This window comes from Rhea pennata, chromosome 1 (assembly GCF_028389875.1).
Source record: "Rhea pennata isolate bPtePen1 chromosome 1, bPtePen1.pri, whole genome shotgun sequence".
NCBI lineage: Eukaryota > Metazoa > Chordata > Aves > Rheiformes > Rheidae > Rhea > Rhea pennata.
The window spans coordinates 189,447,848-189,467,856 of record NC_084663.1 but is presented as its reverse complement, the minus strand read 5'-3'; the positions used below and the strand labels follow the sequence as shown (position 1 = coordinate 189,467,856).

At 36.3% G+C, this 20,009-nt stretch overlaps 1 protein-coding gene across 4 annotated transcripts in view; it reads right to left on the bottom strand.

Moving 5' to 3' along the window:
* POSTN (periostin) overlaps positions 1–19,717 on the bottom strand; it is a 37,999-nt gene extending 18,282 nt beyond the window's left edge. The window contains exons 1-11 of one of the 4 annotated variants that reach the window (XM_062567084.1): positions 19,308–19,717; positions 17,692–17,790; positions 10,942–11,006; positions 9,726–9,883; positions 8,887–9,051; positions 8,204–8,350; positions 5,073–5,214; positions 2,326–2,538; positions 2,044–2,178; positions 1,145–1,293; positions 517–653 (exon numbers count right to left, since the gene is read on the bottom strand). In XM_062567084.1, the coding sequence (XP_062423068.1) occupies positions 517–653; positions 1,145–1,293; positions 2,044–2,178; positions 2,326–2,538; positions 5,073–5,214; positions 8,204–8,350; positions 8,887–9,051; positions 9,726–9,883; positions 10,942–11,006; positions 17,692–17,790; positions 19,308–19,429 (1,532 nt within the window). In that variant the 5' untranslated portion in view covers positions 19,430–19,717. The remainder of the gene's footprint in view (positions 1–516; positions 654–1,144; positions 1,294–2,043; positions 2,179–2,325; positions 2,539–5,072; positions 5,215–8,203; positions 8,351–8,886; positions 9,052–9,725; positions 9,884–10,941; positions 11,007–17,691; positions 17,791–19,307) is intronic. The other 3 variants (XM_062567081.1, XM_062567082.1, XM_062567083.1) reach the window with 3 other exon arrangements.
* Positions 19,718–20,009: the final 292 nt, after the last annotated feature.

Below are 20,009 nucleotides of genomic sequence, written 5' to 3'. Positions count from 1 at the left end.
GCAAAAATACACACTGTGGGGCACAGGCTTGCTATTACTCTGCACTGTTAAGGGATTGTACTTTTGGTTAATTAAACCTTCAGACTCTGCTGCCTTTATAGCTCTGGATATGTCATCTAATCCTTTTGGACTCTTGCTCTCTTACCTGCTTAGCAGAGAGGAACAGTATCAGATGAAAAATCATTGCTAAATTGCTCAGAAAAGCTTTCCTAATAAAGGCAAGTAGGTCAAGATCCTGGCATCGTGTTGACACTTGAGTGTCATAAACAACTGTTCTTGCATAAAGCCTGGGAGCTCTTTCAGCATATAGTTGGAGAAAAATATATTTTCTCCTCTTTTTTCTCTCCTTTTTCTTCTTCTTCTTCTTTTTTTTTTTTTTTTTTTTTTCCCCAGGAATGAATGCCTTCACTCTCCCTGAAAAAACCCACAGTCCACAACTATTTCTCTGGTCAGCTGTACTATATATAGATACTAACTCTCTGGGAAAATCTTAGTGTTTTCAGACTTACTACTCACCTAAAACGCTTATCATTTTTCAGCATTTCATGTAGTGTCTTTTCTGCTGGCTTGATGATCTGTCTGAAGACATGAATAAAACCATTCCTTCCTTCTTTACTTCCTCTTACCATACATGAATTTTCAATGCATACAGCCTAATTAAGAGAAAGACAAGACACCCAAGTACAGCCATTTACAGAGTGTTATGCATTTAAACATATTTGAGAAAATGAAATGAATATATATCACATTAACCATTAACCATCAGACTCCTAGGATTAAAAATACTACTAATGTGGATTTCTTACAGTAAAATTATGTATTCTTTCTAGGAAATCTGATCTCACTTGAGAAAGTAAAAGTAGAAAAATCTAGAGTGTATTAGTATGGTATAAATATTTCCAAATTAGATTATTTTCTCCTGTTTAGTTTTTCCAGAGAGTCTTCCATACAAAGGTCCTATAGAAAAAGAACAAATTTTCATTTTTTTTCTTGCTTAAAAACTTCAGAATAGATTTTTGCTAAATACTAGTAACAAATGGTACATGTTTGAGGTTTAATTCAGCTTTGTCTTTATTCCTTCATGCTGTTCCATTTTCTTAGTTGTATTGTCTGACATAAGATTTAGAAAGTCTCATTCACTTACTGTGCGGTACACAAAAACTCTGAGTAGTTTTCCTCCAAGTGTCTCCAGTTCCTGTCCATTGTACAGTTCATTCAGCCCAATTTTGAATTTTATAATATGATTCTGCAGGATTGTTCTTAGAAGACGTTGGTCCATCCTTAAGGTATCATCTACAAAACCATTTAGTTATTAATATATAGCAATTTATGCAGTAAACTGTATGAATTGTTAAGTAACTTTTGTAAATTGTCCTTTCTTACATTTAGAAATGATCAGCTGACACAACTCTGATTAATTACTAGGACCATCTTCTAAATTATACCTGAATTTCTTATTACTATTGTTTTCTGTGTTTGCATCTGAAATCCCTTCCAGATCTGTGATGGTGAGTTAATATGCAAATCCTTTGGGGGAGAATAGGATTCCCATGCAGTCACTTCTTCTGCAGATATGCAAACACATATTTTATGTAAACACATATTTTATAAAGTGTTTGTACCAATCTCTCTCTGCTTCAATGGCCTGGCAAACGTCAGTCTCATTGCACAAAGCTGAGAATAAATAATGCAGCAATGAATCCAATATAAGTGTCACAAAGACTGAGTGAACTGGCAGTTCAAGAACATATTTTTTCCTTCCTCACAACCTGACAGTCCCTGTTTGGTATCTTATTTTAGTGATTACATTTCCATTAGCAAAAGATAGTACTGTAAATAATCTGTTCAAACTGGTGCTTGGGCTTGTCTTGTCTCTCTGCACAGTGTGCATTCTAAAGGGATAAAATGTCCCTTATTCTCAGCTGATTTCTTTCCTTGAGCCTTGGAACAAAGACTAGTGATTATTTTGAAAAACTGTCAGGCTGGTATATATTCTTTTTATTTAATCTGATGTACAAAGCATAATTTTTTAAGGCTACTAACCTGAAAAAGCACCATTCAGTGGAGCCAGGAGAGTATATTGGCCTTCTGGTCTTAGGGAAGATGCCAGTCCTAGCTGTGCCACCAGGTCTGTAAAGGTAGTTTGCTGGGCACCCCCAAGCTCAATGACTTGCTTGGCTGCAATTAAATAAGGAGATAAGAAATGATCTTTTAACTTATAATTGATTTGTTCCCTTGATTTGAAATTTCTATGCTCACATATTCTTTTTCATGACAATATAAGTGAGGGAATCTAGGTAAGATTGTAGAAAGCACATCACTCACCAGAATCAGGGATTAGCACTTGATCAATGAGATGGATAACACCATTGCTAGTCACAATATCTTTGCGTTTCACCATCTTCACTCCATTCACTGTCAGGCTTTCGCCGTCACAACCAACTTGAACTGTGTTTCCTTCCAAGGTTTCATAGACTGCTCCACCCATGATAGCTTCAGAGCACTGGAGAGTGTTTAAAATATGGAACTTCATGAGAGCTGCAAGGAAAAGAGCAGAAAGTCCATGTCTAGGTGTTTGGATACAATCAGAAAAAATTAATACATTGTTTAAATAACTTTCAATTAACACTTCAATTTCTAATATCTAATTTCAGTTTCTAACAGTTTACTAGTTAATTTGACATATCACTTGCTTATTTACTTACATCTTTACTGAAAGTTGCTTGTAAGGAAACTCATAGTATAGATCTCTAAATAACATCTATGGTTAGAAATTTTTAGCACAAGTTATATTATGAAAACTAGGGTTATTATATTGAGACCTGTGCATACGAGAGAATACATTCCAGTGGATGCAGATGTTTTGCTTAAAATGAACCTCAGAGTGAAAAACTCTATTGGCTATTCAGAGTCAAGCTCAGGATTTATTTCTTGTTATGTGTTAGCATATAACATTGAGATAACATTGTTTTCAGAGAACATTCAGCTCCAGTGAAGATGACGGGCTCCAGAATTAACCACAGAATTAAGTAGTTAGTTCAAAAATTGCCTATGAAGTTCCAGCTACTTTCTGTTCTACCTGGAGAATTTATCTGAAGGCAGTGCAAGTAATACCAAGAAAATACGTCTTTGTGAAAAAATCAGTAGCAGCTCTGCTTTCACTTTTCTCTTTCAATATACGGATGAGAACAGACCATTGATTTCAGTCCTTCACCTCTTGATTTGGGAGGGGGGAAAATCTTGGAACTCTTCAGCCCATGTGAAGGAGGACTGAACAGGATAAGTCAGAGAAAGCATCCTTTGCATATCTAACCCACCTCTAAGAGGATTCTCTAATGGTGTCTCCAAATACTTTGCATAGTTACTGCGACATGATTGTACACTACAGTTTCAGACTTCGTTCCACTGTTTCCACATAATGTTTCCAGGCATCCTGCTTGTGTGTGCATCTTGAATCAATTGGCCTCTTTATGTGTAATTTAAAGCAAGAAGAAAATGCAATCCTATGTTGCACAGTAACCCTTCCTTAATAAGAGGGACAGATGCTTGTTATAATTCCAGTTGTAATGATTCTAATGGGACTTCCTTTCTTGTTTTATGGAAAGTAAATTTCTTGAAGTACAAATGCAGTTAGTGAATGTTGATTAAACGTAGATGCTTATTTTTCATTTGTTGATTTGTTTATTGTATTCTTAGCTCTAAAAGGCACAAAATTACAGTTAAATGTATTAAGGAGAATTGTAATAATGCATTAAAGATAATTGTTAATTAGTTGTTATTCGGCTTTCTAAAGGAGTAAAACGTATGCCATCTAACTCTAGGCAGTTAATTGGAGCACTTCAGTCAGAAAGCAAAGCTTGTTGTGTAGAAAGAAAGAAGGGTTACAGAAAGTGATATATCCCAAAGGTCTAAATTATCCCTTGGAGATGCACTTTTTTTGTCTGTTAACTCTGGATGGTCAAGTGAGCTATCTTAAATCTGTTTGGACAAATCTGAACTTTATTGCTCAATAGTATTTTTAAGAATATATTCTAATCTTCAATCTCTCTGCTCAAATATGGAGTCAATATCACCTCTTTTCTTGACCTTTTCTGTAAACTTCTTCAGCCTGGATAAGTGGAAAACTGCTATCTTTTCTAATGGCAAAACTGCATGATGAAATGAGCCGCTCGTCCATTGTCACACAGCACTTCATAAGGAATTGCTTCAAATGAGTGTAAGTCTGATCTAGTTAGTGAAGTTCTTGGGATTATTTTGGGATTTCTCTGGCATCCTTAGTAAAAGGCTTAATACTACAGTTCTCATACAGGCATTGCTTCTGAGGAAGTCAACAAATCACTGCTCCAGTAATGCTGTAAGTATCCAAAGTATTCAAGTCAAGAGAACCTGATTCCTGGTAGAAGTAATTTGGATTTTTAAAATACTTAATGATGAACAGCAAGGTGGAACACTGGAAGCAGGAGTAGTCTGCATTTTTGTTAAGGAGGTTAAAATGAGATTATCTAAGATTCACTTCATATTACCAGTAGCATAGTCTCACATTTATTAGTGATTCATTTCATTATTGTTTATATAATAGATTGTTTCAGTTATTATTTATTTGTATTGTAGCTCCCAGAAGGACAGGTGAGCTGTGTGTTGTAGTTTGTCAGAGTACATTGTATAATGTCATCTTCATTTACATGGCAGATTTTGACTTTTACAAGAACATGTTCTTTTCATATGGAGAAATAGTTTATATGTGCTACTATCTTATGAGGGAAACCCTGAATTCAGATATCCCTCCATTACTAGAGGTAGGAATCTGTATCTGATCTATGCAGCCAAACTATTTAAAACATCCAGGTGTTAATTCCTATATTTTCACATAAAGTTTATTTTAAAAAGTTCTAGAAACTAAGTTTTAAGTTAATTTGAATCCTTAGGTAACTGCAAGAAAATAAGAGACACAACAAATGACACCTGAGTTATGACAGTTCAGTTGCTTAATTTCAGACATACAGGGATAATAGAGTTTCTACATCCTGATCTACTCACCTGTATTTGTCGTTTGCAAAAAACTTTCAACATACCTTCAGATGCCACCTTGTCACCCATGATCCTTTCTAAGACGCCCCTTGGAAGTCTCTCAAAAGCTTCATTAGTAGGAGCAAAGAGTGTGTAATGACCAGGCTTTCCAAGGGTATCCAAGACATCTGATGTGATGGCAGCAGCCTAGAAAATAAATTTGGTTATTAAGATATTACTGAAATACCTTAGCCTTTTAGGCACAGGAAAACAAAACACAGACAAAAAACTCCTCATATCTTTTGTGCCCTAATTTAGAATCCTGAAAAAGTTGAATCTTGTTCTTGAGCACTAATGTTAAATTCATGCTAAAAGCTATGTGGGCTGACCATAGCAGGACAATTACTATGAAGGCAACATTTATCACAATTTTTTTTCCTGTGCTTTCACCAAATGCCCACAGGCATTTCAGTGACAGATTTAAATCAGGGCTAAGTAGAAAGATGTCTTAAAAAGCAAAATGACAAAAATTAATATAAAATAGATTTTTATGGGAAAAATATGTCTTAGTATGCTGAGTTTCCTCCTTAATTTAGCTAATACTAATCATAACATAGTGGAAAAGCTGACAACAGGGCAGAAATTGTAATAATTGCCTGAAATTTTAGCTGGAAAATGTGGATATAGATTTTGCCATATGCAATGGCAAGTTCTGCTAAAGATCAAAGCAAAGATTTATCAAAGCCTCTAATTTGCCCCTGGAATAATAGAAGGTTTGCTATGCAGTTGTATAACTAATTTTATTAAATACATCTCAAGCTTTGAGGCCACGAAAAGTTATCTCCAGGATTTTAATCTCCAAAATGTTATTTAGATTTGGAAACAAAAACATAAGAATAAACAATTTTGATAAAAGCCAACTTGTACTTTCTGGTAATAAAGCAGAGGAAAGTAGTCTGAATGAAATAAAATCAAACTTAAATATTTTTCCAAAAATTATAATTTCCCTCCTATTATTTAAATAAATCCTCTTAATTTATCTATAAAGCTCCTCTGCACAACCTTGCAATTCATGAGTTTCCATCATTGAATAAATCTTAAATCAGAACACTGGAACAATATTCATTTGTCTGGTGGCTGTAGCCTGTCCTCACTAGAATAAAAGACAGAAAAAGGAAAGAAAAATGCAGGAAAAATAGTCAAAAATATTGCGAGAATATATGATGGATTAAAATGTAATGTTATGATTATGCCTGCATAAACTGAGAACAGATTTTCTAGATTTTCTAGAAAAAGATCATATGTAAAACTGAAAGTATCTGGACTTCAGTAAAGCATTTGCTCAGTTCAATATGAAATACTATTAGCTCAACCTAAGATGGAAAGATAAAGTGGTTAAGAAACTGGCCAACCAGAAGATGGGTCTAACTATCTTAAAAAAGTAAATATGCTGGAGAGAGACTCCACTCTCCACCAGAGAGTTTCTACCTCCCTAGTGAAACTACTAGTGGGAGAAACTAGTGGTTTCTACCACTAGATTTTTTCAAGCAGTCTCAGGATTGATTTTGTTTAATGTTTGCATTAGTATTCTTGCTTTTGGAGCAAAAGCCAATAGTGACATTGGCTGTGGACACATAGTTGTTAGCTATAGTAAATGCACAGAAAGACCTTGGCTTCAGTGCAAGAAGAACTGAAAGGAGCTCTGTGAAATGTAGCAGTGTGAAGTACAGAGGCATGCACGTAAGAATTAGCAGGTATGTGTGTTATACAAACTGGGAGCTCAACTTTCAAAAAGTCAGAAGAGTGCAAAGTGATGCACCTGAAAGGAAAACAAATATGATGCTAGTATGTATCTGAAAACGCAGTAAATTTTTCCAGAAGAATTAGGGAGTTATGTAAGTTAATATAAAAGGAATAGGTGAGACCTTATATAGGAATGAATAGAGAGCCTATTTTTCAAGCGGAAACAAGAAAGGGTTGGCTTGTACCTTCAATTCTATAAAGAGTTAAATGATGGAGTTGTCTGTAAGAGCAAGGGACTGGATTTGGGGATTCAGAGGGTCTCTTTCAGCTCTATGTCTTTGTATTTGATTTTTTTTTGTATTTATCAAGAAGACAGAGAAAGGAAGAGGAAAACAACTATTTACAAAACCGTGGCATATTTTGCCACGTGAAGTATGAAATCCTATTAGGCTAAGCAGAAACCTGAATCTGCCTAATAAAGAAATTGAGGTAAAAAAACCAGAAATTCCAATATCAGAAATGTGTTTAAAAAGGCCTTCTTATCTTCTTCATTTCCTTCTTCCTCACCATCATACAAGAGAAGCCTGCATTTCCTAATTTTTATTGTGAAGGAGAAGGTGATGGAAAAGGAAGATTTACAAAATAATCTTTCACTTCTGGAAGAAGGGGAAATTAATTTCTCTACTGGGACTGAGACCTGCTGTGAATCAGGTTCTAGAAAAAAGATAACATTTTATACTGTCCATTTTGAAATAATATTTATCTAATGCAAGATACTGTAGCTTATGTTCACGAATTACATTATCTCAACACTTTAAGAAAAGGCACAACTTGTTATGAGAAGGAGCACATTCTGTCCTGTTGATATGAAGTGCAACCTTCACAAAAGAGCAGAACTAGACTCCTTATGTAATATATACATTGTCTTTTTATACAGTTGACTTTGCAGTATTAGCTGGCAGAGTCCTTAGTTTATTTAATTTCTGTCCCGTCCTACATTTCATAGAATCACAGAATCAGTAAGGTTGGAAGGGACCTCTGGGGATCATCTAATCCAGCCTCTATGCTCAGGCAGGGTCACTTAGAGCATGGTAGACAGGGTTGCATCCAGGCAGGCCTTGAAGATCTCTAGAGAAGGAGACTCCACAACCTCTCAGGGCAACCTGTGCCAGGGCTCTGTCACCCTCACAGGGAAGAAATTCCCCCTCACCTTCAGGTGGAACTTCCTGTGCTTCAATTTCTGCCCATTGCCTCTTGTCCTGTCACACGGGACAACTGAAAAGAGTTTGTCCCTGTCCCCTTGACACCCTCCCTTCAGGTACTTGTCCACATTGATAAGATCCCCCCTCAGGCTTCTCTTCCCCAAGAGATATGATAGGTATCATATAAAAATAGAAAAAAAGAAGGAAAAACTACAAGATCAGAGAAGCATTTTTTATTTTTATCCACTTACTCTGAGAGAAGAAAGGTCATCCTCGGCTTCGATGAAGTCTTGAATGGTGGTTCCAACAGGGGTCAGGACACGGTCAATGACATGAACAACACCATTGGTAGCAATTTGATTGCCATGGATGATCCTGGCACAGTTAACAGTAACGACCTACATTTGAAGAATTGAGCAGTAGAGGAATAAGCGTTCATTTGATCATTCACTTGAAATCTCATTCTTTTAGGTTGGCAATGTATATACCGTTCCTCTTGTGTTTATTATTTCAAATTTTGTTTTAAAATTTAAGCAAAACCTTGTCAGACTTGAAAGACTGCATAAACTCTGAGCCTCATAAGATTTAAAAGGCTGAATAAACTCTTCTGGAAAGCATTCAACTATCAATGGATTTTGCAAGCTGCATTGATTTTATATTCATATTTTGCTATTGCAGTTCTTCAAATTTGTTTTCCATATGTGGTTAGCATCATACAGCATTGTTTTCTACTGGTGTAATCTGTAGTCTGACATAGACATTTCCATGCATTTAAGGCAAAAAAGATGAATGACTTAACTGGAAAATTTCTAATGTTTCAGAAGTAAAATTCAGCCCAGGTAAATTGTCAATGTGTGTCCCCTACAACCCTAAGTGCTTCTACCATGCATTCTAATTCAAATAGAAGGAAAAAAAATGATGAGAATGGACTTACCCCATTAGGATAGTGGTTAATAAGCAGCTTCTGGTCATTGTACATTGACACCAGTGTCATGCCATTCTTAAGGTCTTTTGTCAACATGCGCTTGTTTACCATGTGGTGATGGAGAGCGTTATATAGTTCAATATTTACATTGTCAACCAAATTCCTGTGAATTTCCTAAAGAAGAAAGGAGTTTAATTAACTAGAAGCTTCAGGGACATTCTTCCAGTCAGACAGCTGTATGTACTGTTTTACCTTAACATCTGCTTACAGTGTATTTGATAATAGATACTTCCTGTTAGTAGTCACATGGTTTCCAGTACCTATTGACTTGGCAGCTCTTAAATGGTGCTTTACTCTGATTTTGCTTACGAATGGAAGACTGTGATGATCTCATCACAGACAAGTCACTGAAAGTGCTTTGATTCAATATTGATTTTAAGTAAAAGTAGTAACAAAAGGAGGATCCCACAGTCACTGACAAAGTAGAACAATTGTACTTTACTTCCTGACATTGCTGATTTTCCTGACAATTTTCCCCAAACTATGTTAGTAACATGAACAATTTTCATGTTTGTCATACTAGTGCTTAAATAAGAATCATTTACAGCTGCTTAATACTACTGAAATAAATTCAGGCTCTCTCTAGCTTCAGTAAGGTATCTGCTAAGCATGTATGTTCATTTCTTATAACTTTTGAAATGTCCATTTATAACTAAAATCTCACTATTGTTTCTAGACTAATTTATAATAGTCTAGCTGTTGCAGCTAACAGAACAATATTAGCTAGAAGAGAAATACGTTTGCACACACGTACACACACGCACGCACACGCGCTCTCTCTCTCTTACTGAATTTAATTGCTCCCAGGCTTCGTTGCTTGGTGCAAAGAACGTGAATGATCCTCGCCCCTCAATCTCTTCTCTCAGCTTTGACATGTCAGAGTACTGCTGAGTGGAGGTAGCTCCCACAATACCAAGGGTACCATATACGTGATCAATAGGAGCAACTAAAACAGACACAAGACAAGAGAACTATAAATTCTTCATTCAGTTTCTCACAATCAAATCTAATTTGATTGTTTGAGTTGGACAGTAGAATTGGCTTTATGAAACTGTTTAAATCAATATTAAAACAGTGCACTCAGATTAAAATTGCATTGTCAATGTATTCTGAATCCATTCAAACACATCTGTTTGCTATTTTTTTGTTTGTTTAATGAGCCAAAAAATTAGTTGGATTGAACAAAACAAATATTGTAATAATTTCCTTAGAAAAATCTTTTGTTTTGTGCCAAACCCAAACTGAAGCGGGAGTTTATCCTTTTGGGACCTTTGGAGGAAAAGCAGAGTAAATGCCATCCATAATCATAAAAACTGCAAAGGAGTGGCAGGCATTTGGGCATGGTGGACTAGAATTCTTCCTCTTGCTACTCTTGCTAATCTCCAGTGTGTGACTTGTGTAGATATTAATTCAGCTAGAACGTAAGAATGGCTGTAATCTCATCATTAAACCACTGCTATGCAAGGAGTGAAGTCTCTTAATTCTAGGTATCTTTAAGTCAGACAACTGCACATGAGCTAGTTACCCTTGGCTCTTTTTACGGTCATGGAGAGGAATAGGCAATTTTAGAGTGTGACTAACCTCATCCTAAAGTAAACATCTGAAGTTATATGAATTCATCTAAACAAGATTAACTCAGCTCTAGATATGCCTGATTCTATCATATTAACTATAAAGGGATGGTTCAGATACAGGGATCTAAAGTTAGGAAATATATCCCCGTTCAGATGACTCTTTCGTCTTGTAGTTAAGTTTATTTGTGCAAAATATGATAGCACAAGTAAGAGAAATTAAAAACTCCTGTCTTTCTTTCCACTCCTTCCACCATGATCAAATTCAACGCAGGTTGATTTTTAATTGTGTTGACTATGGAAACACAGTTGTATATTCTCTAGCAACTCTTCCTAAAAAGAGGCCTCGTATCTCAAACTGCCACCTTTTAGATTCTCCTGTGTTGCAATGCTTCTCAAAGATTGACTCATCCGTATGAAAATAAACTTGTACCTGCAGGACATCCTCTCATACCATCCATCTTCATATAGCCAGGACAACATTCATATAAGACGGTTCTGTGGAAAACAGATAAAGGCTCAGTTAAATAATATCCGGGAAAAAAATATATCAAATTTAGCCCATATTCTCATTTTTATTTTTTATTACTGATTTTTTATGTAAACACTTTCCAGGTCTTCTTTTCCATTCAATCTTTTTTGATATAGACTACCAATTGGTTGTAGTACTGTGTACTAAATGCAGGACTTTTGAATTTACAATATGACTGCAGTCATTAAGTTTAGATGAAATGTTAATCATGAGTGGTGATGTGGAACTCATGTAGAGCTATTAAAAGAAGAACAGTTGGAGAAAATTAATTTGATGGGTCTATTCTGAAAAGATTAGTTGGGATTGAGGAAAGGCAGAAGATGGTGGGGATAATGAGTCATGGCAGCAGGACTGTGAAGGGAAATAAAAGCTTAAATAGACCGAACAGAAGTTGAAATGACAGAACTGTCTGAGGTCATCTACGTCCTGTATATAGGAACAGAACAGGTATTTAGGAAAAGGTCCTACAGCTAGATGCTGACAGCAAGTGGGATGGCAGAGCCTTAGGGTACTAAGGAAGACTTTGAAGAAGCTCAAGAATAAAGGAGAAAACTAATTACAAACAGACATAAAGCAGTCCACGAAGAAGGAAGCAGAAAATCAATAAAGACAGGATGTCTGGAGACAAGGGGAAGTTCTCTGGCAAGTTTTGTGAGGATGAAAACCAGACTGTGACAATTCAAGAAGAGAGTTGGAAGAGTATGTCATCATACATGTATGAGAATTTAACAATATAGGGAACCAGGAACTGTTATGCGATGATATTAATAAGATATCTCCATTTTTGAGTATGCATAAACTAGGGCTAATAGTCATAATTTCATACTGTAACATTCAACTTAACATTGAATGTCTTATAAGGCATAAAGTCTCATTAATGAAGATTACATTACAGAAATAAAAGCTTTAAAATAGACATGATTGACAAATTCTGCTTGACTATAAGAAAGTTTCACTAAAGCCCACAGAATTATTGCAGAGATGATTTTGGCCTCTTCAGGAGAAAATAATGCCAAAAAATTTACACCTTCAGACCTTAGACTTCAGTTATTTCTTTTCAATTATGGTACACTGGGAATTACAAGGATAATTTACAATCTTGGTTTTATTCAATTTATTTTTATATATGTGGCTGATGTCAGCAGTACTAGAGTTCTAAACAGTTAATTTCTTGAAGATTTTTGCTGAGTCTTTACCACTGCCTTCCAGCTTTTAAACTGGAGACTCTCAGTGGCAGCTGTGTGAGGTTCTCTCACTTTTTATGAGCTAAAGCTGACAAAACATTAGCTGCAAACACATTAGACTGAAAAGCTTACTCACAGGAAAAGCTGGACTTTGACTGCACTACCTAAACTATTTGAAGAGACTAAAAGATGAAAGTAGACTGGAACAGCGACAGAATTACAAAGTGTGCCTTTAAAAGTGAGGATCATAATTCCATAATATACATCAAATTCACAGAACTGGTGAAGAATAAAATTAACAAAAAACACTCAGTTTCTCTGTGCTATGAAAATATGTTGTCTCTTGTCTCTGTTTTCTCATATTCACATACACACATGACATATTCACCTTTCCGGCACGTGTATCATTTCAGGTGACAAAACTTATCAAAAATGCTTGTATAGCTTTTTTAAAAACATGTCTTTCTGTATGTCTATTTACTGAATGGCTATCTCATGGGAAGGCAAGATGAGTATACAGTTTGGGCTATAGATTCTTGCACCCTTCCTCCTAGCGGTGCTCCTGCCAGAAGCTAATAAAAAAAGAAATCTGACTAAAGGAAACTGTACAGTAGAATAGCAGTTAGAATGTTCTCCCAACTGTATGAACTGTTTTTTTCATGAGAAAATATTTTTTTCCTCCCCTTGCCAGGACCCTGCCTCCCACCCCCCAGCCAACGATGGAAGATTGCAGTCTTAATTAGCTTTTGGAGAAAGGAAAGAGGAAGTTGAGTTATAAGTGTAGCATAACATATGGCAAATTTGCTTTTTTTAGAATATCCAACAATGACACAATTAATGAAATGCAGAAAATTGGCTGAAGAACATAGTTAACCAAGATAATGATCATCCAGTCAAGCATTACAAGATCAGTGCCTTTTTATCCTATTACTTCCAACATAAAGTGCAATATTTTTAAGTTATCTAAAAAATTTGAATTACCATAACTTCCTACTTATAGTATTCATGGTCCCTCACATTTGATTACAGTTAAAAAAGTCCATGTATCAGCTGTGCTCGAAATGTAGTAAGGAAGATGAAATGAGAGAAGTGGGGTCTGTTAAGCACATCATAAGGTAAACTTAGAACCACTTAAAAGGCAATACAAGATGCAGTTCCTCAGCACTATTCATGTACAGACATAATACACAGAGGAAATACCATCTCATACTGTAATTTATCTTCATCTGTATCACACTGTTTGTTCAGTAAAAGATGATGTCCAAGTGAAGAGAGCAATTATTCAGATAACGCATAATACTGCATTCTTAAGCTTTTTTTTTAAGCACTTAAGCTATTCCTACCTTATCCTCATGCATAAAGTATATTCTATAGGAAAAGGAGGCAGAGTTAAACTATCTTATGTCCTCTTTGCCCTTGATTAACAGAGCAGTTGGCAGTTTATTCAGATCGGCTCTGGGACTCATCTGTTTCTTCTTCTTGCTGACACGGTGTTAAAACATTCTCTACGACACGGTGGACAGCTTTCTAGCCCAACAGTCTTCTATTTTAGTAAATCTTTAGATCTATATTCTCACTTGGAAATTTACAGCAGTGGATGGGAAATATAAATGATAAAACAATCTTAAATTTACATTGTACAGATCATATATGCAAATTAGAAAGGAATAGTTAACATTGATATTAACACTGAGGAGAAATACTGCCTTTGGATTAATATTCTTCTCGTTAAAAATTGTATCTTTAATAATGTCTTTTTTTTTTTTTTTTTTTTTTTTTTTTTGCATTACACAAAATAGAAAAATTTTCTTTAACAGCTAGGAAGACTGTTATACCAGATGCTCTATTACAGCCATAGAAATAACAGAAGTTCTATAATTTAACTTAGTCTCATAAATATTGTTTTTTTCCTCTCTAGCCTCTCTTTTAGTGCTTGCACAACTAAAAGAGTGTAAAAAGAGGAGGGAGAACATAGGTGATATTTTTGTAGCACCTCACATGTTCAAATTCTATCCGAGTCCCACAGCTCAGTGTCTTCCACTGGTTGGCTAGCAGATTTACTCCTTAAGGCCTTATGTAGGCTCTGGAAAATATTTTTCAGCCTACCTTCCTCTAAATTCTCACCAATGAGGTGAACAAACTCACTATCTAATGAAGGTTCATTGTGTCCAAACTGTCTACTGCTTCAAACTACTTTTTCTGACATATCAAGGTATCTCTCATTGCATAACCCATGTTACTATTGTAGCTCAGTAAGGTAATGACTTTTGCAAATGGGAAGACATGACATCTATCTAGGAATAAAACCACAGGAGTAAGTTGTTTTCTAAAATCAGCTTTAAGAATATCCAAATTTCAGTCTAAATCATTTTCAGGAAATGTCCTTCTTCCTAATGTGTCTGTAGTGGAATAAAATGCTATGCCAAAGAAGTCAGTGGTATGGCAGACTTTACTGAAAGGTGAAATATTTTGGATTGTTTACAATACACGCACTGATGAAAAAGGGAAGTTGGTACTGTAATGCCCCCTGGAGGGGAAGGAAAGATTCTGATAAAGACTATAAAACTGAGAGGTGGGACAAATGACCAGTCAAAGTCTAGTTTGACTAGAGATTGATCTCTACTATCATCCTCAAATCCCCAAACCGTCAAACCTTATGCAAGATTTGTATGAAAGAAAAAAAAAAAAAAAAAAGGTTCTAACCTGGCTGGAATTGCTTATAAAAAAATAGCCAAAATCAAAATGGGAGTGACTAAGTGGTTAGAATTCCAGATAGTAAATTACATTCTGAAGACATCTCCAGGGATTTAGAATAATCACTTCACTTGTTAGCTTAGGAAGTTCAGTATTACTTAGGCTACTTGTGCTTTAGCATGACTCAATTACTTTCTTCCACCTCCTTAAGGAAGTAAGTAATGAGTAATCCAATAAAGTTTATAATAGCAGAAAGCCTAGGGTGAAAATTTGGCTGATGGAAGTCAAGTGTTTTTTTGGGCTGTGATGGGACCGTGATATCATTCCTCATGTCTAGACTGAATTTAGGATTTAGACTTCAAAGCCATGGCCAGCACTTGAAAGGCCAGACAGTGTGTTGGAATCTGTGCCTCATTGTATTAGAAGTATAGCTCAACTCCATCAATTTCTGGTGCGCTGGCAGAGTAGCAAAAACATTTTCTCAGAAAGAAAATAGGAAACAACTTCCTCCTGCTACATATTTCCTCAGTCTTTTCCCTAAGGATCCTTTCCAACATTGTGTCATGACATGTAGCATCTTTCGTGAATCTCAGAAAACCCGCCAGGAGTAGTAGAAAACACAGTGCGAGCCCTCTTCAGATCTTTGGCTGAGTGCTGTCCGCAAATTCACATGTATGACTTTAACAGTGCAAAAATCATTACCACAGGCATCTCTCATGCGCATAATCATGATTTGGGAGCTTTAACCAATTTTACTTCGGCGAGTGTAGGGAGCATGCCCAAGAACTAAAAAATATTTTTTTTAGCCAGGACAGCTGAATCAAGTGAGAAATGAAATAAAAAGGAAAGTTGACTTTGAAGCAAAATGACAATTTTAGATGGGAAATGACTTTTTTATCATTAAAAATTGTTTTAGATGTAGATGCACTGAAGAGAGCAGGAGGGAATGTAGTGCATTTCCCATGTTAGCACCATTACTGAGGCATGCATGCTCTGGGTTACATTACATCATGCCTGTGCCCTCTATGCCCCAGCACAAACCAGATTGTGGCTGTACTTACTTCTCTGTAGAAATAAAATTCTTTAACGTTCTATAAAAAAACATTCAATGAATTGCACATAAATTCACAAAATCTCACATTTTCAGTTGACAGGTATTTTGTCTGAAAAAGTTCACCTGGATTCAGTGTGAGCTATGTGTAATTGTTTGAAGTCAAATAGATCTATTCTACTTTTTTCGTCTTCTAGAATCTCTGCCTAAGATATACTTAGAAAACTTGAAGGATAGGCTAGAAAATGTGCATCCTATTTATTCTTGATTTTAACAATTAGGAAATTAATAATATGAGTCTAATTCATTGCAAAATGTCAGCCACTTCTTGTTCAAGGTCTCCATTCACATTTATTTAGGAATTTATTATTGATCAGAAAAACATTGTCAAGAGAATTGAAGAGCTTGTTTACAAAAGCAGTCATTCTTGACTGGCTTATATGGTTAATACTTTCTGTGGACACTAAGAGTATTCCAAATTAATTTCCTGTAAGGAAGACTTTAGCATGGAAAGAGAAATCTCTATTTCACATTGTATTAACATCAAACCAGCAGCTGATGTTAATTAAGATTTTTTTTAATTCAAAATTTAATTTGAATTAATTTCATCATGCATATAATTAACACCTTGTGTTAACACTTTCATGTCTCAGGGTAGGCAAGCCCTAAGTGACTTTTTGAATAGTGTATTTAAAAGTTATGTGGGCATTTGGAAGAGTGTAATTAACTGTTACTAAAAGACTCCTAATGCACTGAGTCACTGTAGTCTGAATTCCCTATTCACTTAAACATTTCTGAAAATGTCACTCTAGAGCCATCTGGATGCTGTGAAAGGCTAATGGGAAAATGAATGTAAAGATTTCTGGTGACAACTGCTGAGAAAGTTGTCCAGCAATTGCACTGCAGTAAGAGAAAATGTGGTGTACTAAAAAAGTAATAGTTTATTCTATGGAGTAAAAAATATGCCTCTGATAAATTACTGACTCTAAGTGGGAGAGATGGGGCAGAGTTCTGGGCTAGGTTTTTCTAAACCCACCACAGGTTTAGGGTTCAGAGGAAGCTACTTTATAGGTGAAGTGGAAGTAGTGATTCTGGTACTACTGACTCTTCATCACAGAGAAAACAAGACTTGCATTGTGAGAAGAGTTAATTCAATAAAAATATTCAATCAAAATAGAACACAAATTTCAGCAGAATGCCAGACACACCCAGTCGATGCAGATTGAAGATGCCTATTCCACATCCACAAGCATACTCCAATTTTTGTATTTGTGGAAAGGTATGGTTTGAGCACACAGCTGTGCCGTGTAGTGCTGAGCTCTTTTTACAGCTTACCTATTAGGTCCCTCTGTATTTAGGGGCAGGTCACTTATCCTTGTATCTTGTGTTAAAAATAGAACTACTAAATACTTCACCAAGTGTTGCTGAAACTAATGTTTTAAAGCCCTTTGAACTTAGGAAAGCACTCTGCACTGTGCTGTCATTTTCAGACTTTCCACTCCTTTTGTAATTATTTTTGGCCACGGTTACTGAGTCAGTTATCCAGCTAGTTTTAGAGCTGCTAAAGAGAAGCTGAAATGCTGTAAACTTATGAAGCAAAATTTTCCTGCCTCTTCATTTGAATCAAAAAGGTAGTTTGCCCCTGACTAAAGGGGGGTTTTCTAATAGTACATTGCATTATCTCTGTGAATGGGGAATAGTTTTCAAACAGGGGATACTCACGCTTTCTTTCCGCAGATGGCTCCCTGGTACCAGTTTCTGCAGGTGCTAAAATATTTCTTTTTCGTTCCCATAACTTGCTGAAGGGCACAGACGTTTGGGCTATGGGGAGAAGGGTAAATATTTTTAAAAAGAGCTTTTGTATACCTCTGGAAAACTTCCATGTAAAATAGCGGCAAATACCAACTCTGGTGGGCAAGGGTGAGAAACGGACATCGGACTTCATTGCCCGGGGCAAGTGTGATTTCGAGCCGGCACGGTGCAAGCTGCTGGGACTGGGACTAGCTGGGTTCCTCGGACATTCCTCCCTCCGCTCCGCTCCGGCTTGGCCCTCTGCCTCTGCCGGACAGCGACTGCCAGCTGGGTCAAGCTTCAGTACGCTCTACGTTTCACCCCCTGCTCCCCCCCCAAAACTGAATTACCAGGCGCCAGGGTCTCAGCTGTGAATGCCATCAGGCTCTTTTCGCTGAAGGTTTCGTTTTGCGCACGTCTGTGCTGCTGAGGCTCACGGGGAATTGGGGAAGAAAAGTGACTTCTTTATGTAGAAGGAAACCCTGTCTTCTGTAAGTCAATCAGCTATTTTGATTACCAACCGTTTGGCATACCACAGGCACCTAAGTAAACATTCTGGGAATTACTGGGAACCAAAGGGTAAAATGCCATGTAAATAAAAGGAGTTAAGAGATTTCAAATGAGGAGAACTTTTCCTTAGCATGGTAATGTACAGAAGAGGAATTACTTAAGAGCAAATCCAAAAAAAGCAAAAGCATTTTGTCACTAATTAGTATACTTTTACAGTACAAAAGTTCAGCAGTTCAAAAGTTAGAACATGTGCTTCACTACGGCAGGGAAAAGTCAACTATTTATTTAAAAAAATGTGTGTGTGTGTGTGTGTGTGAGAGAGAGAGGGGGAACACAGCAAAGGAAGACAGGACAGTAAATTATCCTCTCCTACAGAATATCTTTTACTATCGAAAGAAAATGCATTTAGACACATTTGTTTCCCTGACACCACTTGTTCAAATTAGTTCTGTTTCCCTGAGCAGACTGCCCAGTGAGCACTGCCTCTTGAGTACCTTGCCAAAAAGTTTACCCCGTTGCCCTGGTGGGAACAGACGTTTTACAAAGGGGTCCCAGTGCATAATCCCGTGTTAGAGTAGAGTTCATGGTTTTCATCAGGACAGGATGAGGAGAACAAATGTCGTGGATTAAGTGTCAATTCTATTAAAACATTTGATAATAATTATTAAATATCTCTGATGTTCCATTATATTAACCCTAATTAACTTCAGTGATAGTGATATGCATGTGTTTTATTTATTCCTAAGTGAGTTTTTTTCAGATTTTTCCAGATTTTATGAAGTTCAGTAGTATCCTGTTTCTCTTTGAAACTCTCCAGAAAGTTTTTTATTTAGGAATTGTTCTTGTGAAATAGTTAATTGATCTAGAGAGAAAGCTCTATTGAATCACACTCAGTAAGAATTCCTAGCGCACAAATCACGTATAACACAATACAGGGAGAAAAAAGGTTAAGAAGTCCCTTTTTTAAAAAAAAAAAAAATATATATATATATAGATAGATAGGTAGGTAGATAGATAGATAAAAACTATGTACTTACCCTTGGTCACGTGCCCTTATTCGACTATGGGTTAAAATCTTGTCATAGTGAGCAGAAGCATTTGCTTGTTCAAAAGCAGAAAATAAAAAAGTGGAAAACATGAATAAGTAAAGGATCTTCATCTTTAGTCCTCTATTGCTTCTGGCAACAGTAGAAGAGAGAACTGGAAAAGGGTCTGGAGAGCTGACAATTTATATACATGCTGGAAGGTGGTGGGAGGGAACCGCAGGATCGACCTGGAACTTTGTACCACCCTCCCTAGAACAGCAGCATTAGCTGCCAGCTTCAATGAGCTAAATTAATACCATACATTAAGCATACAAATGATGCTTTTTTTCCATCCCGTTTTGACTAATTTCTTCCTCATTACAGAAGGCTTAGCATTTTATTTTGCTGACACAACAGCAGAAAAAGTTTGAGAAGTGTAGACTCTGATTTATGATTTGGTATTTATAGCACAGAAGCATTGTGAAGTTGGGATCATTTTGTGTGGTTTTGTTTAAACCCAGAGGAAGATGTTGTCTCTTCCCATAGGAATTGTTCTGCTAAGCTTTGCTTTCCCATGCCTTCTTGGTTATCAGTTGAGTTGCTTACTTAGAGAAGTTGATAAAAGTTCCGAACAGTGTTGTTGTCAATAAACTGGAATAGCATTTGCGTCTGGAGGAAAAAAAAAAAAAAACCCAAACTTTATGAGCACATATT